This window comes from Notothenia rossii, assembly GCF_949606895.1.
Source record: "Notothenia rossii genome assembly, chromosome: 3".
Lineage (NCBI taxonomy): Eukaryota > Metazoa > Chordata > Actinopteri > Perciformes > Nototheniidae > Notothenia > Notothenia rossii.
The window spans coordinates 4,570,267-4,595,435 of NC_136901.1; the positions used below are offsets into that span (position 1 = coordinate 4,570,267).

The window sequence follows — 25,169 nt, forward strand, 5'->3', positions numbered from 1 at the left end:
GGCTGGGAAGACTGAATCTGCAATAGGTAAGCAGCTTGGTGTGAAGAAATCAACTGTGGGAGCAATTATTAGAAAATGGAAGACATACAAGACCACTGATAATCTCCCTCCATCTGGGGCTCCACGCAAGATCTCACCCCGTGGGGTCAAAATGAGAAACAAGAACGGTGAGCAAAAATCCCAGAACCACACGGGGGGACCTAGTCCATGACCTGCAGAGAGCTGGGACCAAAGTAACAAAGGCTACCATCAGTAACACACTACGCCGCCAGGGACTCAAATCCTGCAGTGCCAGACGTGTCCCCCTGCTTAAGCCAGTACATGTCCAGGCCCGTCTGAAGTTTGCTAGAGAGCATTTAGATGATCCAGAAGAGGATTGGGAGAATGTCATATGGTCAGATGAAACCAAAATAGAACTTTTTGGTGAAAACTCAACTAGACGTGTTTGGAGGAGAAAGAATGCTGAGTTGCATCCAAAGAACACCTACTGTGAAACATGGGGGGGGGGAAACATCATGCTTTGGGGCTGTTTTTCTGCAAAGGGACCAGGACCACTGATCCGTGTAAAGGAAAGAATGAATGGGGCCGTGTATCGTGAGATTTTGAGTGACAACCTCCTTCCATCAGCAAGGGCATTGAAGATGAAACGTGGCTGGGTCTTTCAGCATGACAATGATCCCAAACACACCGCCCGGGCAACGAAGGAGTGGCTTCATAAGAAGCATTTCAAGGTCCTGGAGTGGCCTAGCCAGTCTCCAGATCTCAACCCCATAGAAAATCTATGGAGGGAGTTGAAAGTCCGTGTTGCCCAGCGACAGCCCCAAAACATCACTGCTCTAGAGGAGATCTGCATGGAGGAATGGGCCAAAATACCAGCAACAGTTTGTGAAAACCTTGTGAAGACTTACAGAAAACATTTGACCTCTGTCATTGCCAACAAAGGGTATATAACAAAGTATTGAGATGAACTTTTGTTATTGACCAAATACTTATTTTCCATCATTTGCAAATAAATTCTTTAAAAATCAGACAATGTGATTTTCTGGATCTTTTTTTCTCATTCTGTCTCTCATAGTTGAGGTATACCTAGGATGGAAATGACAGGCCTCTCTCATCTTTTTAAGTGGGAGAACTTGCACAATTGGTGGCTGACTAAATACTTTTTTGCCCCACTGTATACGTGACTTCAGGGGTCTCAGTGTGTGAGTGTGTGAGTGTGTGTGTCCTCATCATCCATGCTGCCTGAGGCCACGCTAACCTTTCCCTGGACTCTCAGAGGATGGCTTCTCCTTCTCTCTCTCGTCTCCGGCCTGTCACTGTCGTCAGCCCGAAGAGATGTGAACGATATAGTCCTCCTCATTGGCTTTGTTACAATAAAAGCTCCTGCTCCAATGACTTATTTCCTTAACCTTTACTCCCTTATATTCAGACATGACAGATTGCATGACACGGGATTAGGAAAACCTCCTCAGAGACACGTGATGAATTAATGATACCCGGGATAAATCCTCGTCAGATTTGAAAGCAGACAGATGACGGACGTTTTTCAGCAATCTAAGGGAAATAAAGCCATCTGAATAAAATGCTATATATCGTGTGTATACGGCAGGCAGGAGAAATTTGTCATTTTTAAGCGACTACATTTCATGTTAACACCTCAAACCTGGATTTGTTAGCTGTTGCTTAGAAGTCCATATAAGAGCTTTGGAAATACAATTAGTTTCTGTGTGAGACGGATGGGGAACATATTTTAAATGCTCTTAAAAGTGATAGCTAAGGGAGGAGGAGACAGGCCATGAATAATGACGATATAAATTTGAGAGAAAGAGGGGATGAGGAGACGGCAGCAGGCAGGGAGAGGTGGATGACGGGTGATGAGATGAGGTGTGTGTGTGTGTGTGTGTGTGTGTGTGTGTGTGTGTGTGTGTGTGTGTGTGTGTGTGTGTGTGTGTGTGTGTGTGTGTGTGTGTGTGTGTGTGTGTGTGTGTGTGTGTGTGTGTGTGTGTGTGTGTGTGTGTGTGTGTGTGTGTGTGTGTGTGTGTGTGTGTGTGTGTGTGATTGATCCTTTAGCCCCTCATTATGGCTCAGCCTGGAGAACAAGACAGCGATGAGTTTCTGACAGTTATTCCATTCTCCTTCCTGCCTGTAAATCATCTGCAACTTCCTATATGTCTGGCTATTATAAGAGCAAAATGTCCTCACAAAGATATTTAAAAGGTCGATTAAAATGTAAGGGTATGTTTTATGATATAAGTATTATTCATATAATAGTTTTTGTTTAAATCTATTTGTATTTCCTGCTTTTAGAGTTAGATTGGCATCACACTTATATGATGATAATGAAGCTAGAGCCAGGAGACGATTAGCATAGCATAGCTTAGCATAGCATAGCATAGCATAGCATAGCATAGCATAGCATAGCATAGCATAGCATAGCATAGCATAGCATAGCATAGCATAGCTGCCTTTGTTGGCTTTGTACTGACTAACTTTCAGTCGGAAAAGCAAAAGTGTTTCAAACTCTTCCCTGTAAACAAGTCATTCTCATTTGAAGTCATTTTGCATGACATTGAAAATACAAAATAATCACCAACAGATCATTTACATACAGTAAGATCTCACAGAGCTGCACTGCAGAGACTGTACCATAACAAGATTCAACTTGAGTCACAATGACAAGATTTAGTTTCAAGTATGATGTCATTCTGTAGTGCCTTTTATTATCTCACGTTACAGAAGACTTATCTTCAGAAAGGACAAATAATGAGAGCAAAGTTCAGGTCGGAGAGGGTTTCTCGCCAGGAGGACATATTATATAATCAAATGATTTTCCATTAGGATTATTACAGGATGACTTGGATAGAAGATAGGCGTATTATGGATGCAGTTAATGCTTTCTCTCTTGGCTGTTTGCTCTAAGAAATTATAACATCCCAGTTAAAATGTATAGTTTAGTTTAATTAAAACCAAACATGGGTGGTACAGAGGAAGAAATCCACATTTGAAGCGAGAAAAACATGTTTTTGTAGGATTTTTATTACAAAAGAGGTATTTCAATTGTTATATTCGCAGCATAGCGCTCACATGACTCAAAGAGCAGCTTTAAATCAATGAAATTCACCTTTTCTGCGACTGCAGCCTTAAAGCTACGTCTTTCCAGTGTGCAGCGTTTGACAGGAGATATGTTCATGAGCTTGGAAGCTTTTCATATTCTCCAAAGCACCCACAGCATTATATTATTCCCCAAATAAGCTTTACCCTGAGTTCAAACCCCCGAAGCGTTTTTATTTCGGTTCTTTTATTTACTTCGAACATATTTTATTTATCCCCTCGTTGTTTGTTGCTGCCTTTTCTTTCCCTCTCTTCCTCAAATCTCTCCCTCGTTTGGCCGATTAAACCACAAAGAGATGTGATGTACAAAGTGCAGACTGACAGATGAAGTGAGTCAGCGTTTGGCTGTTTCATTATCCAGAATATAAACCCTAACACTGACGATATATTCCACTGAAACAAACATATGAGTCTCTGTTTCTGTGTGTTCTGGGTGTTGTTTAGATATGCTTCCTTTGAGACAAGGAGACACTGACCTGAGAACATGAACCCTATATATATATATATATATATATATATATATACTTCCATGTCTTCCATAATAAGTCAAAAGGGTTGAAGATGAGCATAATGGAGCCCCTTTAAGAATTGATCAGTGCTTTTGAATGTAAGAGGAAAAGTTCGACACACAGCAAACAGAAAAATGCTTTTATTTCCGTACAGACCCTTAAAAACTCTGCGTTCCTTGAACAAATGATCACATAGTGTTTAATCTCCAGACAGCCATTGTTCCTCTGTTCACATCTTTAATGCAGCGGCTCTTCACTTTTGCCGCCTTTCTCTTGCTCTCCCAGCTGTGTGGTTAGCAGCACAGCAGCTTGAACAAGCAAACAAAAGAGGGAGATAAGCAGAAGGTTTTTGAGGTGTCACACTCGGCTTTCACCCTCTCACTGCCGGTCCCTTCGGATGTCCCTCTTTTATATTTCGCTCATGCCACGCTGGCATTTGCATCTCAGACATGAGTGTTAGTGATGGATCAATCATCGCGGGGACGGAGAATGAAAAGAGGTTTTAAAAATGTCCCGATGATTGGCTGCCTGAGCGGAGAGCTCGTCCAACACCGTTTTTCATGTCGATACAATCAGGGGCTTTCTGAAATAGATGGTGTCAGGCTGCTCTTTACTGCGGGATACCGTGTTTTATAACTTTACATTTTTGAGATTTAAATAATGAAAGCATTGTTTACTTTAAGGATATTTGCATGAAAAACACACTTAAAACCTGCCTTCGCTCACTCATTACTCCTGTTGCATTCACCTGAACACAATACGTGTGTGTGTGTGTGTGTGTGTGTGTGTGTGTGTGTGTGTGTGTGTGTGTGTGTGTGTGTGTGTGTGTGTGTGTGTGTGTGTGTGTGTGTGTGTGTGTGTGTGTGTGTGTGTGTGCGTGGGTGTGGGTGTGTGTCCCACTTATCTCATCCATCAGAGAATTTCACTACTCAGTCTGTCAGTCAGCAATACCTCACTGTCACCCAGACGAGGGGGATGCATGATCATCTATCCTGTCCTTAAGTGTGTGTGTGTGTGTGTGTGTGTGTGTGTGTGTGTGTGTGTGTGTGTGTGTGTGTGTGTGTGTGTGTGTGTGTGTGTGTGTGTGTGTGAGGGTGTGAGTGTGAGAGAGCCGGTGACACACACACTGTTGATGTCTCAGTTGGTGTCAGCAGCTCCACTTTTCATCCTAAGTGTGTCTGCAGTCAGGGCTTTGTGCTTTGATCTCTGAACAGTCTAAAGGCCTCTGCACAGAAACATCCTCGCTGTAGCTCTCACATTTCTAAATCTAGTGACACTTGTATTTATCACTTCCTGGGTTTTTAAATCTTCTCTCCTAGTAGTAAACATACTATTCAAATCACTCAGTTTATTAAACAATTTTCGAATTGCCAAACCTTATATTACGTGTCCAAATCAAATGCTAATAGATGGCTAAATATATGATAGCTTTGAAATGTCCATATATTATAGAGAAGAGAGAAACCAAAGCAAAACCAAATTATTAATCTAGTGTTCATGCTTTTTGTCTTTTGCACACGTACCCTTTTCGTCAAAAAACAACGGGTCCAAGCGTGATTTAGTTTCCTTAGAGCAGCTCAGATTAACTCGGTGCCTCTGAGGAGGAGAGAGCAGGAAACAAGCCAACACCTTAATAGATGTTTATCTAAACAGACATGCTAATATTTGTTTTCCACAATTTCCATTTAAATCGACAGTGCTGGTGTGTAAACAGCTGTTTAGTGTGTGTTCTTGAGGGGAAGGGATGAAAAAATAAATAATGAAGCGCACACAAAACAGCCATCATCTTAATGAAGGCTTACAGCCATATTTGGTGCAGCATTTGCAAATCTTAAAACAAGTTAATCAGAAGTGAAACACAGGAGCCGGCAGCCAGCAGCTTCCAGACACCCTCTTATATCTTAGAAGATCTGAAGAGACGCATAGAGAATATCATTTGCGTTTCATCTCACTGTCAGCGTACAGCCTGGTCTCCTTCGCCTCTGAGCCACCTCGCAGTCCTTCAGAATAAAAGCGTTAAAGTGACAGAAAATAACGGTTATAGCTGAGAGAGGTTTAAAAGGTTTGCACATTATTCAATTGAATCTTACACAACCTCTCCACATAATGCTTTAGCCATAGTGCCATAACTTACTGTTATTTTCCTTAGCCATAAGTCTGGTAGTGGTTTTCTTGATTAATATCGAAACCAATTGTTTCTGAGCCAAGGTTGATATCTGACAGAACTAGCCAAAACACAAAGATAGTCAGTATAATAGGACAAAGAAAGGCATCGTTATTATCTTTTGTTAAAGCAATTGCAGATAAATTATCTATTTATCGCTTACAAAATCTAAACATTTGTTGATTCGTATTTGCAACACTTTGAAATGACAATAAACAGAATGACATAATAGATTAAGAAAGAGATTTGCAGTGCACAGCATCTGAGAGCAGAATGGTGTCAGTGACTAAAAGAGTGTGCAAGCTACAGTGGAGCAAAGGACATTCAGAGAGGCACCTGAGAGCCAGAGAGCAGGGCACAGTGTGCAGAGAGCAATGCAACACATTCAGACAGGCAGCCTGGGGAAGGGAACATGAAGAGACAAATATCAGGCAGATCGCTCCCTGTGTTATATCTCTGGGGAAAAGGCTGCAAAGACAACTTCTGCAACTGCATGACCCCAAGTTGCGTTTAAACAAGAAAACACCCCTTAGGTCAGAGATTTGTACACAAAGCAAGTTTTGTCAAATCATATTTATTTGTATATATGACACCAAAATATAACCGAGTCAATATCAATTGCAAGACTTCCATTTGTGTCGTGGTTATTGGGACATTTAGTGAAACATTGAACTCAAAGCACCACGATTTTGCTTGCAATAGCAAATTAAACTGACCTCGATTTTCATTTCTTTGTATCTTATTGAATGCATTTTAAAGTATGTTCCAGTGAATCAGACAACTTCTTTTAAAACAGCTTATCCAACTGAAGTGCATGAAACATTGCAAGAAGGAAACCAGGAATGATGGCTGATGATATGCTTACATTAGAGCAACAAATAAATAAGAATGAAGGAAATTCATGTGGATGCAAGTTGGCGTGATTGAGTTACCATACAGTAGTAAATCAGATGTGATGCAATTAGTAAAAGGCCTGGTCACACCAAGTAGTGGCATATCAACAAGTCTGCACAATGTGTGGTGGTAGGAACTTGATTACGTCGTGATTATTGGTGAAACACTTTAGCTAATATGCTATCCTACTGGGTTCCCATTTTCTCCTGTCCACTGGCATTTCTCTTGCTAATCGCCTTTTCCACCAAAATCCTCACTTATTTGCAGGTTTTTTAAACAAGAGACAACTAGCTTTTAAGAACTATATTTCTCCCCGATTACCAGTAGATAAGTATCCCTTCTTGTTGGATTTTATCCTGGTTTGCCACATTTACCATCACAAACACACTATCATAATTGTCTGCAAACCACGTCTCTTATGTTAAACTATTTATACTTCATCACAGCAGGTTAAATTAGTGCAGCTAATTGGCTATACATTAGCTTCCTTTAGTTTGCATTCGTTACCTCTGTTCCCCTAAAGGTCAACAACATAAATGTCTGTCACTACAAAGGTAACTACATTTGAACATTTTTGAAAAATATCCATGTATTTCCCCCACCAAAGAATCTACATATCGTGGTGATTCTGGTCAGATGATTTGACATAAAATGTCATTTTTCATGCTGGTGTGACCCGGCCTTGACTCAACTCTTTGAAAAAATGCTGTCAAAATGATTTTTCTCTATATTTCAATGGATTTATTTTGCCGTCTGAGCCTGAAATAGTAGACACCATTAATACACCGAGTGAGCAGCTGGTGTGGCCTGTTCCCGCAAGCGTTGTTGAAATGTGTCAAAGGAACTTCTGATGGCTTCTCCGCTCAGAGCAAGTATGGGGTCACTTTAGGTCTGATACAAACTCTGACGACAGCTGAACTTAAATGAAACACATGTACAAAAGGTCTCAGAACAGAACGTACAGATAATCCCATGTAGAGAAACACATTGGACCATATACTTGAATGAAAACAGTTCTCAGTGCTAATGTCCATGTTGTGCCGCCGGTGTTTAGTCGGGGTATAAGATGAAGCCGGAGAAGGTGCTGTACTTGTTGTTGTTCCCCCCGTGAGCTTTGCCTCCGTCCAGCTTGACGTAGATCTCGTCTCCAGAGTCCAGGTGCAGCACGGCGCTGTTGCTGGCGTAGTCGTAGTTCTGGTCTGCGTCCTGAGCGATGGCGCTGGCTCTGACCTGGGGAACAGAGGACAATACTTCCTGTAATAAGCAGTGGTTAATTAAAGGAGATGTATTCATTTAGGAATAACCCCCTGAGATGAACCGTCTCGTTTTCAAGGGGGGTCCTACATATGGTACAACCAACACACAGTAGCAACAAAACAACCAACAAAACAACATGACGTCACACAACCACAGGCAAGACTACCACAATCACAACACAACAATTAAAGATACAAATTAAGAGTAGTAGTCATGTTACACACATTGTACCCCTCCTTGTCTCAAATATTTGATGGTTGTAAATCAAACAATGTAAGATCATTGCATTTATTTTGAAACTTTCCACGTTTATATGCATTTTGGAAAAACGGCCCTTTTTTTACTTGGGGTTTCCTTTCCTTTCCATACGGGCACAGACATAGCTCTTTCTGGATGCTCAGAGGACTCTAACTAATATTCCAATATCTCTTTTGATAGACAATCAACTTAAGAAATCATAATACCAGCACCAAAACGACTGGTTTGCCAATAGAAGGGGACATCCCTAATAATATTTGAGCCAGATGCTTATCCTCAATACTGATTAAGACTTGTAACCCCTGATCCAGCTGCTGTTAACATCTGGGAGGAAACACTCACAATCATCCAAACTCACAACAACAGAAATATCCCAGATGTTACCCAGGAGTGAGTCGTGCAGTTATGCAATAAGTGCAGACAAGAATAACATATACTAATAATATACTCATTTTGTGCGTAAAATGCACATTTTATGACTCGATTAAGCTGCTTTAAATGTAATAATCTTCATTTAAAAAAGATAAGATAAGAATCTGCTAGTTCCTTATCGTCTTGTTGCTCATGCTCTCTAGTTACCTGTCCGTTTTTGCACAGGTCGGCCCACATGCTGGTCCCGTCTCCTCCGCGCATCAGCACATGGTAGGTGAAGAAATAGATCCCGGACACATGGCAGGTGAACTTCCCGGTGCTCGCGTCGTACCGGTTCCCCAGGTTTGTTATCACGTCGTCAAACTTTAACACCTCGTAGCCCTCGTGTGGGTTCTTCAGCCCCACGTAGAAAGCGATCTTGAATCCGCTGGACGTGGAGTTCACACTTTCCAACTCTGCGTTATCAGAACCGTCAGCTCCGGTCACCGCGGCGACTTTCCCGACTCCTCTCTCCCCTGGGGGGCCTCTCGGACCCGGGGGTCCTGGTGCTCCCGGTGTGCCCCTCAATCCCGTTTTCCCCGTTCTTCCCGGCTCCCCTCGGCTCCCCTGCGCCATGGGGGGCTGCGGAGCGACACCGTTTTGGATCACCTCCATGGTTGTGGCGCCAGGTTTGGGAGTGTACGGGTCGCACACCATCCGACAGGTGCCCATCATCTCGTAGTGGTACGCGGAGGTGTCCGGCGCGCGGAGCAGAAGTAACGGGACGGCCACGGCCAGAGCGATCAGGACCATCGCCACGATCACCAGCAGGACCACCGTCCACTTTCTCCGGGGACGGAGGGTCGACAGGAAGCCCGCGGAACCCCTCTGGACAGGAATGGTGACGGAGGAGGAGGCTTTCGGGAGGAAATGAGTGGAAGTTAATCAAGTGTCCAGATGTTGTGATGATGGCTTCACGCCTCTGGGCAGCGGCTGGATGGAGAGCTGCTGCCAGCTAGGGAACATACCCAAGATAAAACCGGAAGATAGAGAATAAGCCCTTCAGATTAAGACAATAGGTTAGGAGGATTTAAGAATATGAAAGAACGACGAGCCGATGTTATGGGTACTCAGATCTTGTACTTGAGTAAGTACCAGAGTGGAATACTCTTACAGTAAAAGTCCTGCATTCAAAATGTTACTCAAGTAAAAGTACAATAGTATTGGCATCAAAATATACTTAAAGTACCAAAAGTAAAAGTACTCATTATGCAGATTGGCCCATTTCAGAATAATATATATTATATGCAGTAAATATAATATATATTATTCTGAGATGGGCCATTAAGAACAATTCTGAGGTACATATTATCTACCTCAGAATTGTACTTAAATCCGGTACTTGAGTAAATCTACGTAGTTACTTTACACCACTGGACACTATATTATATTTTTTTCCAAAGCCACTTAGTAAGTGTATTTAACCATGTCCTGGAGGATATACATTCATAGTAAGAATCCTATAAGTACATTTGTTTTCAATAATCCTATTCCCAACAGCATAAACAGGGTAAAATAAACTGCAACTCTAACAAATGCAACATAATTTTCTTCACAATATTGCATTTTTTATATCATTATGAATATTACGTTTTCCACCACCGCACCAGAAAACACAGTTTTTTTTATTAGACACTAAATCAAATTGTAAGAAGGGGTTTTATTTTTAAAGGCAAAACAGGAAGTCGTCTCTCTCGACTCAGCTGACTTGATAAGAGAATCAGTCAGTGCGTAAAGTTGAAGTCTGCGCAATTGTTATTCAAGATGGCACTAAATATTTATCATAATTCAGCAAAGGATGCTCAATATTTAAAGTAGAAACGTATCTCCATATTAAACTTGAATGTATCAATCCATGCATATATGAATAGCCTTAAAATGCCAAATGTTGCCATATGTATTTGAATAAATCTCAACCATGTAGAGCTGTTTATGAATTCTTATAGGTGGGATACATGGCCAGCATTACCATACTATTTATTCACCTGTATTCCCCTTTGAGAGTTATGGTTTCAAAAACAGATGCATACATTCCTCAGGTACAACATTGGGGATTTGGATTAATGTCCAACACAGTGGGATAAGTCAGAGTGGGAAATGTATTTATTTCTAAATCTTTTTCTAACCATAATATGCCATAATAGTATTAGAAGCACTCTCCAAATCAATGGAAATAGCTAAAAAAAGTCACACATTCTTGCTTTCATTATTTATAAGTCCACCTTGACAAGGTTAAAATCCTGTTTAAACTTGTGATACCAAATACATCCTAATATTTGACTCAGAGCATGACTCCTCAAAGTCAGGAACGAAGGCTAAGGGCAGGTTAGTGTGTGCCATCACATGACCAACCACACACACGAAGGAGAAGACAGAGGGGCAGAAGGAAAGCAGATAATTTATGCAGGAAATGGACTAAAGATGTCTGACGGCAGCCGACACCTTCAGCTCCGAGCTCCCCGGCGGCAGCGACATATTTGATGTCTTGTTTCACGATGTGCGGAGCCACAGGCTGTGAATTTAGATTCTCCGGCAAATTAAAATTCTCCCTGTGTGCGGACAATCATTACTCTATTGCATACAGATCTGTCTTAAATACCTCCTTATCCTCCTTTGTTCCAGGGAGGCCACCGCTTGTTCTAACCGTATGTTTCATAAGCACAGCTGAATAAGACTTTTACACAAGCTTTTGGGGCACCAAAAGAAAGAGAGTAATTGAAAATTAAAAGCGTCTATTTATTGCGTCGCTCCAAAAATGCCCCCATGAAGGACCTGAAATACTTCAAAAGTGCATGCTGGGTACTAAGCACCTGGAATTGGAGCGAAGGCCTCACATCCACAACAGAGGCTTTAGAGCTCAAGGCGATGTTGAGAAACCTTCAGAGGCCGGAGACGAGGCTTAGCCGAAGCCATACAGTCACAGTGCAGAAGCCAAACCCCCCCAAGCAATTTCAACTCGTGCTCAGCTCAGCTTTAACCCCCAGAACATGACTCCTGCTGGGCTGCTCATGTCTGAAGGTGAACAAGAGCACGCCAAGTCATGAGAGCTCGGGCTAAAATGAAATCGAGGTTGAAATTTAAAGACAAAGATGCATTTTCATCCACTGAAATGACACTTCGCTGCAAAACCCTAAGAATAAGTATGCAGGAAGAACATGATGCTCCCCGACTGTGCTACATGACTGCAGTAATGACCTTTACTCAGGATTAGTACAGTGAACAGTATCTTTAGGCGATAGTGAGCCCTGCACGACACACTGTCCACATTATGCACTGCCGCTGCTGAGACTATCCTACCCTGCAGCGCTAGGGCTGCTCATCACGCTGCATGCTAAAGGGCTGCTGTGTCATATACACTGAGCATACAGTGAGACAAATTCATATGTCTGTCATTTGTGCATTTACACCTGAAATCAGGGAATCACGGAAACACAAAGACTGTTTTTTAGGGTGTTTTTGTGTAAAAATGGCAGACAGAAGCTTGCCTTTGAGTCAGTCCTTTTTCTTAATACTGTTTCAGCATTTTCTGCAAAAGCCATTTAATGCATTCAGTCTTTGTCTCTCTTATAAATAGTTTTTTGTCCCCACATGCTGGATTCAAATTGCCCCGTTAAGCATGAGGGATTGACAAGAAACGGCTTCCAAAGTAAATGTACCTATCATGCAGACATCCCCTTTTTTAGAGTACCATATTGTTGAGGCATAAACAGGCAAGTAGCATTTTCCTGTAGCTGTTGTATGTTAGACGCTTTTATCCAAAGCGACTTACATACATTCAGTACTGTGGACAATCCCCACAGGAGCAATTTGGGGTGAAGTGTCTTGCCCAGGGACACAACGACATGCTGACTGCAGTGGGACTCGAACTTGGTACCTCCTGATTCGAAGTCCAGCACATATCCACTGAGTATGTTTGTGGGAAACCTCCACTGAGCCGCAACAATTCAGCGGTAAACTTGCAACATCAGCTCCTGTCCTAACATGTGTCCCTAATCTCTGATGAAGACACCTCGGCTCCTGAATCCACATCAGAAACAAACGTCTTCCTCCATGTCACATGTTGACAGTGAAGCCCCGTCAGAGGCCAACATGGCGGAATCCGTCCACCTCAGGCTAACCGTTTATGACCGTGCCTTTCCCTTGCAGCTCTCTAATTGCTGTGGTAATGTTATTATGAAACGGGAAAGAGCATCAAAGGCAAGGAAAGGTTACGAAACCCTGCTGTTTGCTATTTTTCCTTTTAAATATTAGCAATGGAGTGGGGCAACAATGAAAAAGAGTTAGCATTTGACCACTTCTTCCAGTTGCTTTTTTAAACATGTTTTTGGTGAGATACGGTTGCTTTCAAGAGAAAGAGACGACTAAATGTCATCAAGGCGAACATTAGCCACCTTTAGCTTAGCTGTGGTGACATAAAGTCATGTGAACGTGATGTTGTCCCTTTAAAGCCTAACATTTATACTATTGCATTTAAGTTTTAAAAATAATCAAAGTGGTGTAAATATGTGAACACAATCCTTCTGAACAAACCATATAAGTACACGGAGCTCATTTTCTATTGCATTTTGTCGAGGGAACCCTTGCTATTCTAACACATCACTGTAGCACTCAGGGTGGTTTTAGGGAGAGTATTTAACTGAAGTCTGTCCCCTATGGTTAGAATAACTTTAATTGATTTGACGTGTAGGATTAAGGGGTTACCACACAAGGAGACTGTAATCAATACCTATGAATACGAAATCTTAAAATCATATATCGATGTCAAGAATGTGACCTGAAGCGTTGTGCACAAACACGAAGCCATGGCCTAGGGAGACTGAAAGAGAGGGTGGCGTGCATGCTCTGTCTGTGTGTGTGTGTGTGTGTGTGTGTGTGTGTGTGTGTGTGTGCGTGCGCGTGTGAGTGTGTCTGTGTGTCCGTTAGTGGGTGACACTGATGCAGCGCTGTGAGCCAGAGGGCTTCAACCTTTTGCAAGTGGCAAAGGCAGACGTGATGAAGTCATGTTGACAGTGTGTAACCTGCGGTCAGGCGTTTCTTTTTTAACACAATTTTGCTTTGGCTTTTCTCTCTTAATCCTAGGGCCAGTTAATCAAATACACTGACAGCAGCAGATGGAGTCAAGCGAGAGACTACTATTAAAAGTCTGCCTCTATTTAGACCTAATGAATATTATTTAGTGTCTCTACTCTTCTCTATTATGTCCGTTTTTTGGTGTGCCATTTATTTTTCTCAAGGGCATATTTAATATAAATTGTGCGTGTGGTATATGTACAGTCCAAAAGCTATCCACCATTATATAAAGCTATATTAACACATTATATAAATTGATATAGAGAAAAGTAATGAAAATGTGTACAAGAAACAAAGATTTTCAAACCAAATATATATAACAATATTGCAAATAAAGGGGAAACAAGTATGAAAAATATATCTGAATTTGAAGTGGACTAGCTACAGTTTTAAAGTGGTAGTATTTGGCCGAAATGTGCAAAAGAACGTATACAAATCATTCATCTGCAATAAATACCATATTAAAAAGTGCAGCATGTTTCTGTTTTCTTGTAATGTTAACGGTCTATTATGTGTCTTCTGGGAGGATTTCTTATCATATGTATTGTGTTGGTGGTACATATGTGCAGGCAGCTCACTCAATTTTATCTTTTGCTCACACATGGGGGGCGTGGAGGGGGCGGGGCTTCTGCTGTTGCGTCATCTTATCAGGAAGAACCGCTCAGTTCGCAGAGAGCGGAGCAGAGGGTGAGCAAGTACCTGAAAGTAGGTACAAAATATCGCTTTAACTACTAAAAGGGACTAACTTAAACAATTTAAAACACTTATTTATTCGAATTTTCGCTTATATGTGCCTGTGTTGCTTAGTTTGTTAGAGAGAGGAACTTTAAAGTTACCACGAGTTCAGTCAAGGACAACAAGCCACATTTTCGGTTTTGTTGTGAAAGCCAATATACATTTCCTGCAATTTAATTTCTTATCGGCTTTAATGCGTCCTATAACATTTATTGCAACCGTTTCTGAATAATTTAGGTTGTCTGGTTAATTCGGCATACATTTGCATTATAACCAAAGCAGTATTTGATATAAAAAAAGGACGTTTTTACTCATTATTTAGACTGCTATTGTTTATGTATGTGTAACGACTTTTGTATCTTCAGAACAGTGGAGTTCGTGGATTAAGTTTCGCATTTATGGCAGGCTTGCTAGTAATGTTTTGATATTATAATCAGAGTTGGAAGAAGTAGAGCTTGTACTTGAGTAAAAGTAGAAGTACTCAGGTCTTGTTGTACTTGAGTAAAAGTACCAGAGTGTAGGAATACTCTGTTACAGTAAAAGCCCTGCATTCAAAATGTTCCTCAAGTAAAAGTAGAAAAGTATTCTCATCAAAATATAGTGAAAGTAGCGACAGTAAAAGTAGTCATTGTGCAGATTGGTCCATTTCAGAATAATAGATATGATATGTTTTATAATGATTGATCATGAAAGTGTTCTCAAAGCTGCTAAAGGTGCAGCTAGTTTGAATGACTTTGTATACTGCAGGGTAGCTGGTGGATTTACTCCAGGTGGAACTAAAGTCTGATTTAACACTTGATTATATTTCATATCATTCATCCAGAACTGTGAAGTAACTAAAGGTGTTAAATACATGTAGTGGAGGAAAAGTACACCATTTAAAACAGCCTTTTTTTCGACCTTACAATCAACATCTTAATGCCTAATTGAGTGTTTTATCCTCCTTTCTATGCCTGACTGTGCATTCAGTCGAGGTCATCTGAGTGTAAATGAACCATCTCCATGTGTCCTCTCCACAGATTCATCGGCGCATTATGCCTGATGACATGGCGAGGCCTTTAATCCGCGACAGAGGTGAAGCAGGAGGCTCGAGACATCTGGAAGCCTCCGTGTCTGACTCTCCGGTGATCGGCATCATGGGAACGGGCGACTTCTCCCGCTCGCTGGCCAGGAGGCTGGTGTCCTCCGGATACCAGGTGGTGGTGGGGAGTCGAAACCCCAAGCGCTCTGAGGCTTTGTTCCCCGAAGAGGCCGAGGTGACACACACACACTCTGACACACACCCACACTCACCATGTAATGAGTGTTGTTGGTCCCGTCCTAAGGTGCTAATTATATGTTTACTCACTAACTCTACCCACAAGGCATAATAACAGCTGCTATTATGATGAAGAGATGCTTAGCAGATAATCCCAGTTGTGGTTTGGGAACAGAGTTACGCACCTTTGCATTGTCAGTGTATGTCATTGCAAAAACCACAAGGACTCTTATAAGTGACCTTTGTTTTTTATAAGGTGCAGGCATTGTAGGAGCCATTTAACTGAGTTTATCATATAAGTTTTGTTTTTATTTGAATTGTTTAACATGTTTTATTAGTATACATGGCCTACAGATATTATTTGTTGAATATTTATCTACTCAGCTAAGTTGTTTACGCCCCCGAATATATTTGTTGGTCTCCTATTTGCTATATTATGTGTGTTTATGGGGAAGGGGTTGGTGTTAGACGGGGAAAGCTAAACAAGTTGAACCACACACACAGCAGACACACTGAGAAGGAGAGATGTATGGAGGAACAAACAAATGGATTCATCTTGACTAAATGGATTATCGTTTTGGATTATTTCTTTATGATGTAACGTCCTATGATTGTCAAGTTGAACCGTTCCTCTGTTCCTCTTCCAGGTGACCTCTCAGGTGGAGGCAGCCAGTCAGGCAGCCCTGGTGTTTGTGGCTGTTTTCCCCGAGCATCACTCCACGCTGCTGGAGCTGAAGCCCTCGCTGGCTGGAAAGACGCTGGTGGACGTGAGCAACGGTTTGAGAATCAACCACGACGGGCCTTCCAACGCCGAGCAGCTGGCCGACATGTTTCCAGAGAGCGATGTGGTCAAAGGGTTCAACACCATATCGGCCTGGGCGCTGCAGAGAGGACCTCGAGATGCAAGCAGACAGGTGGGAAACATCTGCTCAGAATATGCATTCATGGAGACTCAAGATGAATGGTTTTATTGTCATTGGTACATAGCTACAGTGGAGTTATGTCGATGAACATCTTAGGTCCCAGGCTCCTCAAACAGTGCAACACAATTGAACAGATCAAATGGTGCTTGAAGGTATTCAGTCATATTTCTAACTTCTCCCCCCAGGGATGCAAGCAGACAGGTAGGAAACATCTGCTCATCGTTCACATTAATAATGATAATAGATGACATTTGTATAGTGCCTTTCAAGGGACCCAAGGCCACTTTACATGGTGAACAAATAAACAAACAATCAGACAAACAAAAGGGCAAAACAAATCAAAATGAAATGAAGTAGGGGTGGAAGCAGGGGGACGGTGATGAGTTTTGAATGATGACTTGAAGATGTCCAGGGAAGCAGCATTCATGGAGACACGTCTTGTGACTACATATCTCAACCTGTTCCCTGCAGATCTTCCTGTGCAGTAACAGCAGCACGGCCAAGAGCTCCGTGATGCAGCTCTGTCGCAGGATGGGCTTCGTCCCGGTCGACATGGGCCTCCTCTCCTCTTCTCTGGAGATTGAAAACCTCCCCCTGTCTTTATTCCCTTCCTGGCGCATCCCCATCCTCTGCACCCTGTTCCTCTTCATCCTCTTCTACCTGTACAACTTCCTGCGGGACGTCCTGCAGCCCTACGTCACGGCGGGGAAGAGCGTCTTCTACAAAATGCCCATCGAGACGGTGAACGTCACTCTGCCCTCCGTGGCCTTGGTGATGTTGGCGCTGGTTTACCTGCCTGGTCTGTGTGCCGCCTTCTTCCAGCTGTGGTCCGGCACCAAATACAACCGCTTCCCTAATTGGCTGGACCGCTGGCTGACGAGCAGGAAGCAGTTTGGACTGTGCAGCTTCCTGTGTGCAGCTTTACACGCCATCTACAGTCTGAGCCTCCCCATGAGGAAGTCTGCTCGCTTTAAACTGCTCCTCGCTGTTAGACAGGTGAGAGGGATCCAGGCACAGCACTTTGTCTGGAGGCTTTAAAGTGCTTTCTAAGTAAATAAATAAAAAACAATTATTTATTTATCTTTAATTCCTTCATTAGCGTGACAGCAAAATGAGCAAAGCAGGTAAGAAATGCTAAAAGCTAACTAATTGAATAAGACACTTTAGTAATAGCATAAAAATGATATATATTATAAACTGAATTAGACTTGGCAGAAGTGGCATTTGTTGAACTGGACGTTTGCTATATAAACATTGACTGCACTTAGAACTAGCTGCAGTACATCTGGTGAGTTAATTAGAGATGAAGAGTGCTGTCTGTCCTGTGGTGTCCAGATGAAGGAGGGGGACGAGGTGTGGGTGGAGGAGGAGGTGTGGAGGATGGAGCTGTACGTCTCCGCGGGCATCATGGCGCTCGGACTGCTCTCTCTGCTGGCCGTCACTTCGCTGCCCTCCGTCGCCAACTCTGTCAACTGGAGGGAGTTCACCTTCATACAGGTACGCACAAACAGGAAGGAGAATGTTATAGCTGTCCCTGAAGTTCAAAGGCTTCATTGTCATGTGCACGGTAGCTGTACTGTAGACATGGTGATGAATACACGCACAATAGATGTATAGCTAAAAAAAGACCACTTGAAAAAAACATTCAGCTGCATACAGACAGATGGGATTAATACACAATGATGGGTGAAGATTGACAGACACTTGACACACACACACACACACACACACACACACACACACACACACACACACACACACACACACACACACACACACACACACACACACACAGGCGTCACGCTGATGCAGACAGATGCACTCCATGTCTCTACACGCTCACATGGCTCATACAATCACTGCGTTTGCACTCCTGCTGCTGCCCCAGATTTGGCGCTAAACTCTGGCTGTGACACAGCCATCAGGAGAGTCGTGACTCACACACACACTTCCTGTCCTCCTTCCCTCCCCCCCCACATGGTGGCCTTTTTTTCCCCCTGGACTCTTGGTCCGACTGCTTTTCCCCTTTCATCTTTCCGTTCAGCTAATCCGGTGGCCGTCAGATTAGTCATGTGTCGAGAGCCGAGGCGATGAAGAGAAACTTTTTGCCCTGAACCTCCAGACCTGCTCTCAGGACGCTGTGTCTGTGTCCACCAGGGAGAGGACACATACTTGTTTATAATGGACATACAAGCAATGAGAAAAGGTTGATTCATAGTCTGACTCTTTTTATCTCTCAAGGAATGGCGTTGAAACATAACTGTGTTCCAAGATAAATAAAACAGCCCAAATATTGGTCACTTAAAATACCCCTTTTTGCCATCCTATGATAACCAAGGTTAGTCATGAGTGATATCTTATAGAAAATCCTCACAAAGTCCAACAATACTTCCCCTCTCCTTCTGATGACACATCTTTAAGACGGGGCACTGGGACATGTCCTGAAACAGCTGGACACTGGGTTCAGCTGTGTATTTGACTTGTTTTAACACAGATATAACCACTTTGAATACAACGAGACACTCTCCATTTGTTGTGCCCATGATAGACATTTATTTGGACTATTCGAGGCTTTAAAGCAGGGGTGGGGAACCTCTGGCCCCCGGGCCATATACGGCCCGCGAGACCATTTGGTACGGCCCTCGAGGTAATTTATAAACACACGCAAAAAAAAGATTAAAGAAATCTAGACCGCAAAATAATTAAACAAGCGAGTGCCTGTTTTTCCTGGCCAAGGTCAGGGTCCTTGAACACAACACCAGCCTAACGTGTCATCACGTGGTATATGTCTCGTCTGATAGGGGTGCAGTTCTGACGGAGAGCACCAGAACGCGGCTCCGGCACTTCAGATAAGGAGCCGTACTCATGCCGCAGTTTTTGCGCAGCTGTGTCTTTAGTTAAAAGCCCTTCTGTTCATCTGTCATACTGATCATACAGTCAATAACTTTGTTGTTATTAGCATGTGGTTAGCTAGCTATGCTAACGAATATAAGAAGCTTTTTCTCCAACCAGTGAGGTAAAGGCACATCTTTATATGATCATTATAGTTATAAAAAAATAAGAGAATAAAGTAAACAGGTATAAAATACTATATGACAGTAAATAAACGTTGTTATTAATAAACAAGAATACAGTTTGAAAGGGGAGTGATTTGTATAATATCCATAAAGAAAAAGAAAATCTGCTTACAGTTCTGTTTCATCTGGGTGTTGAGAGATGTTTCCATAGATCTCTTCATGTTGCTCTCAAAGTGCACCAGATTGATGCTTTTAACTTCAACATTTAAAAAAAAATCTTCCCGGGGGAGCATGCCCCTGGACCCCACTAGAGGAGGTTAGGTCCCCCCCCCCAACTTAAATCATGTTCACATGGATAGGAAACTAAATACATTTGCAAACATCTTGTGTCCATATCTTTCTGTTTTGGTGGTCGTGCCACACCGTGCACGTGGTCGTGCCACACCGTGCACGTGCATGCACGAGTCATGGTGAGATATCTGGATTAAGAGTTTGCTTTTTCTTTGCACAGCATGAAAGAAAGGCCAAATGAATGGGCTGTGATTTTAGTATTTTTAAACAGAGGTCAATAATTTGTACGGCCCTCGGAGGATCTTGAAAAAATTGAAATGGCCCTTGAGAGGAAAAAGGTTCCCCACCCCTGCTCTAAAGCGTAGGGATTGCACATGTTGACGCACAGAAGAGGCTTCCTGCCGTTAATGTAAAAGCGTCCGGCTCGTCTGAATCAGCCAGATTTGGGCCGTAGGGGCGCTGTCTCTTTTGTTCAATTTTAATGTGCACAAATTACAGTACACCAAATATCATCATTGTTTTGCTTAGGGTTGTGTTTGAATGAGCAGGGCTGGAAATGTAATGGCAAAACTCTCCCTTTATTAGGCATTAATGTGATGGTGAAAACTGCAGACATGGCATTTTAATTAGTGATTCTTTACGATAAGGTCATACTTTATTGTCACATCAAGTCTAAAATTGTTCAGCTCCATTTAGAGCAGGGGTGGGGAACCTTTTTCCTCTCAAGGGCCATTTCAATTTTTACAATATCCTCAGAGGGCCGTACAAATTATTGACCTCTGCTTAAAAAAACTAAAATCAAAGCCCATTCATTTCATTCTGTGCAAAGAAACAGCAACCTCTGAATCCAGATATCTCACCATGACTGCATGCACGTGCACGGTGTGGCACGACCACCAAAACACAAAGCTATGGACACAAGATGTGTGCAAATGTATTTAGTTTCCTATCCATGTGAACATGATTTAAGTGGGGTGGGGGAGTACAAACCTCCTCTAGGGGGGTCCGGGGGCATGCTCCTCCGGGAAGATTTTTTTTTAAATGTTGAAGTTAAAAGCATCAATCTGGTGCACTTTGAGATAAACATGAGGAGATCTATGGATACATCTCTCAACATCCATATGAAACACAACTGGAAGCAGATTTCTTTTTCTTTATGGATATTATACAAATCACTTCCCTTTTAAACTGTATTCTTGTTTATTAATAACAACTTTTTTTACTCTCATATAGTATTTTATACCTGTTTACTTTATTCTCTTATTTTTTTATAACTATAATGATCATATTTACCTCACTGGTTGTAGAAAAAGCATTCGTTAGCATAGCTAGCTAACCAGATGCTAATAACAACTAAGTTATTGACTGTATGATCAGTGTGACAGACGAACAGATCGCCACTGGGCTTTCAACTAAAGACACAGCCACGCAGACACTGCGGCATGAGTACGGCTCCTTATGGGTACTTTAATTTCTGAAGTGCTGGAGTGGCGTTCTGGTGCTCTCCGTCAGAACTGCACCCCTGTCAGTCGAGACATATACCACGTGATGACACGTTAGGCTCGTGTTGTGTTCAAGGACCCTGACCTTGGCCAGGAAAAACAGGCACTCGCTTGTTTAATTTTTTTGCCCGTACCAAATTGTCTCGCGGGCCGTATACGGCCCGGAGGCCGGAGGTTCCCCACCCCGGATTTAGAGCATCAACAAGGACACATATTAAGACCAGACACGAGGAAACATCTTCTCATTCCTTTTTTAAAAACTGTAGCAAGAATTCATCACTTGTCAAGTGGAAATAATTATCATCTGGGAAGAATGATGCCACCCTGAACCGCTGGCCTCCACCAGACTCATTCTTAGGAAGCTTTTTAATCAGTTGGCACAGTAAATAGTGTACACACACACACACACACACACACACACACACACACACACACACACACACACACACACACACACACACACACACACACACACACACACACACACAAATGCACACCAGTGGGGTTTACTCGGGTCATGGGTGGTGTGTTTCCTCGGGGTCCGCAGCAGCCTGTGAGACATGAGTTAATTTGATGAACTGGTATAATAAGTTACTTAAAAGGGAAATATCAGTTTTATCATCATCATTGTATTTGATTTTTACATTAAAGGTGAACAATGTTTTGTCCATAATTGAACCCGGTCGGTCTGGGTTTGTAGGTTATTGTTCCTTGCATGCTTTAGTCGCTGTGTTTTCTTTCTTTTGTGCGAAAGATATTAAGTTTATCTAGATGTGACCTCTGAACCTCTTTAACATTGTCTCCCCCCTGCAGTCCACAGTGGGTTACTGCGCCCTGTCCATGGCCACCATCCACACTCTGCTCTACGGCTGGGGCAGAGCCTTCGACCCGTCCCAGTACCGCTTCCTGCTGCCGCCCACCTTCATGCTGGTTCTGGTTCTGCCCTGCGTGGCTCTGCTGGGCCGCCTGGCTCTCTGCGTGCCCTGCGTGGCCCGGCGCCTCCAACAGATCCGCCGCGGCTGGGAGAAAACACGACACATCCGCTTCAGACTGCCCGAGGACAACTGCCGCAACAGGCTGGACGACGTCAGCAACGTGTGAGAGAGACCCAGACACTGTAGCAGAGACTAAAGGGTGTACAAGCAGTATGTGTGCACTCAGGAGGTCAAAGAGTCATAGGGGGGGCTCCTCTCTGGCTCACTGAGAGATGTCAGGGATGTGTGAGCTTCTTTTGAACAACCTGATAGGTCCTGATGAAGATAGAAGTAGAGCTTTGGTCATCAAACGTATTGCACGATGCATCGTCACTAATGAGTATTTAGCCTTCATTTATTGTTTTGTGTTAAGCTTCAACACAAAGTAGAAGAGCAGCACAAGTTTCACTTATGCAAAACAGTCTCTGTTATACTTCTGATGGACTGCTGAAGGCTTTACGGCTCAAGCAGAGCAACAGGACTTTGTAAGAGTCTTTGAAATCATCTGATCATCAGAAGTAGACCTCCTCTTACCTTCTCTCTTTGCACTTCAACACTGCTGCAAAGACGTTAGTCCCAACACTGTTACGATGTTTTTCGATGTGACATCAATGTTTCCTTTCGTTAGGACATCATTGAGAATTAGATAATATATGTATTTAAACTTTGTGGGACTGTTTGGAAAGGATTGTGGTTTGGATGAGGCCTGAGCCTCATGAACACCTGGTTGGTTGCAGAAAAAGCTGCATAGTGCCTTTTGAAATGTGCAAAGTGGTCTCTGCAAAGAAAGCGTTATGTGTCATGGTTACGGTCGACTAACTCTAGAAGTGTGTGACTTCACTGATGGATAATGTGCGTCCAGAACTGATCATATTATCATTGTTACACAAAAGCCACCCCTTCTTTTTAGAATGTTTCTTCAGTCTCTTACTCAGGTAATGTTTTCTGATTCTCTCGGCCAACTGGAAACTGAAGCGCCTCGTTTGGTTTGCTTTGTCGAGTACAGAAAGTGCTCACACGCCTCCACTGATGTGCATATTACATGTGTTTCTGTCTTTATTTAACGTGTTGAACTGACCTGCTGATAAACACCAATCATAACACAACGTCCTAAAATTTGGAAAGGCTGTTGCCAAACTTTTTTACAGTTTCATTGAAATCAGTTTTCTGCTGTGGTTTGTTCGGCTTTTTTTATTCTTAGAGTTTATATTTTATTAGTGTTCTAGCCAAAGATGATTCTGTGTTACATGTTTTCTGAATCTAAGTTAAAATGTCTCCATGGTAGTGAACTGAAATGTATGTTTTTCTAGGTGTGAATGTAAATAATTCAAATGGACATTTCTAGAACATAGAATAAATACTTTTTTCTACAAAATGTTGTTTGTAAAGAGTTCTTAATTGAGTGAAAGGCTGAAGTGAAACACAACTACTTTAAAAACATCTAATCTTTCAAATACTTTGTTTAGAGATACGACTGATATAGAAAATCCACTAAAAGGCTTTTTGTTTTAGCAGCAGGACTTGAACTGGTGACCTTCAAGTAACCCCAGTTCCCTATGGACTTCACCACCTCCACCCAAAACACTAGATCAGGTCAATCTGATGTAGACTTTGAATCATTAAATAAGTGGACGCTGCCATCTTGTGGCGGAGAAACTTCCCCTCTTCTCCCAAAGCTAGAAACATTTCCTTTGACATAAATGTGTATTTAGGAGGGAAAAAAAGACTAAAAAGTGATATTTGTATTTTATTCTTTACTGTTTAAACAAGTTGATAACTCTTATGAAACATTAGACAACAGGTGTCTCTTAAAAAGGGATTAAATCTGGTCAGACTTTTTTACATTCTCCAAAATATTAGATTTTCTTCGTCAGGCTTGAGCTTTAATTATAAATATATATATTTTGTATTGCAACTGGGAACACCCACTGTTATCTAACTTCATTTGTCTGTGTGAATATTACTTTAATAACCTATATTAATTATAGCTAGCCTAGTATCACATTGAGTATCACATATTTAGATTTCAAAATATAATGTTAGGCTAGGTTTCTTTTTCAGGAATAAGTCCTGTTTCTCACTTGAGGCCAGGAAAAGGCTAGTCACTGTGACCTTTTGACCTGTGCTGGACTATGGTGATCTGCTGTATATGAATGCACCTGCCAACTACCTGAGCAAACTAGATGCTGCGTATCATAGTGCTCTGAGATTTGTCACAAACTGTAAAGCACTTACTCATCACTGTACATTGTATACCAAGGCAGGTTTACCATCACTCACTGTACGGAGGCTCAGTTACTGGTACACTTTTATCTATAAAGCTATGTTGGGCAAACTCCCGTATTATATCTGTTCATTGATAAAGCAGAAAGTTGCAAGCAGCTATTGTCTGCGATCACAGGATATAGTCTTGTTAGATGTGCCAAGAGTAAGGACTGTCTTAGGTAAGACAGCTTTTATGTGCGCAGCTCCACTTGCTTGGAACAGTCTACAGGCAAAATTGAAATTGAGCATTTTTATTTCTCTGAATGTATTTAAGGCATGTCTAAATGAAATGCTTTCTGACACTCTGGGTATTTGTAAATGTTGAATATGTAAATATGATATCCTCTGTTGTTTGTATGTTGTTTTTATGTTTCATGTGGAACTAAATGATGCAGGTCTCCCTTGTAAATGAGATCGATGATCTCAAGGGACCAATCTGTCTAAATAAAGGTTTGAAATGAAATGAAATGTTTAACAAACTATGATAAAAAACGGACCTCAAAGAATACTTTTCCTTCCTTTTATTAGCT

The 25,169-nt window shown here is 42.1% G+C and overlaps 2 protein-coding genes across 11 annotated transcripts in view; one reads left to right on the plus strand and one right to left on the minus strand.

The window, feature by feature from the left end:
• Positions 1-23,749, plus strand: part of steap3 (STEAP family member 3, metalloreductase) — a 149,231-nt gene extending 125,482 nt beyond the window's left edge. For 5 of the 8 annotated variants that reach the window (XM_079672628.1, XM_079672627.1, XM_079672630.1 and 2 more), the window contains 5 exons: positions 15,429-15,665; positions 16,315-16,581; positions 17,062-17,586; positions 17,926-18,087; positions 22,214-23,749. In XM_079672628.1, coding sequence (XP_079528754.1) covers positions 15,429-15,665; positions 16,315-16,581; positions 17,062-17,586; positions 17,926-18,087; positions 22,214-22,501 — 1,479 coding nt within the window. In that variant the 3' untranslated portion in view covers positions 22,502-23,749. Of the gene's footprint in view, positions 1-14,300; positions 14,384-15,428; positions 15,666-16,314; positions 16,582-17,061; positions 17,587-17,925; positions 18,088-22,213 lie in introns of those variants that run through there. The other 3 variants (XM_079672631.1, XM_079672632.1, XM_079672634.1) reach the window with 3 other exon arrangements.
• c1ql2 (complement component 1, q subcomponent-like 2) lies at positions 6,353-12,592 on the minus strand. 3 transcript variants are annotated; one of them, XM_079672657.1, is made up of 3 exons: positions 12,479-12,592; positions 8,773-9,461; positions 6,353-7,908 (listed from the first exon to the last, which is right to left on the minus strand). In XM_079672657.1, the coding sequence occupies exons 2-3, from the start codon at positions 9,355-9,357 to the stop codon at positions 7,729-7,731; spliced, it is 765 nt and encodes a 254-aa protein (XP_079528783.1). In that variant the 5' UTR covers positions 9,358-9,461; positions 12,479-12,592; the 3' UTR covers positions 6,353-7,728. The 3 variants fall into 3 exon arrangements, with proteins under 3 accessions (XP_079528783.1, XP_079528782.1, XP_079528781.1); XM_079672656.1 differs by lacking the exon at positions 12,479-12,592 and adding an exon at positions 11,415-11,606; XM_079672655.1 differs by lacking the exon at positions 12,479-12,592 and having other exon boundaries at positions 8,773-9,552.
• Positions 23,750-25,169: the final 1,420 nt, after the last annotated feature.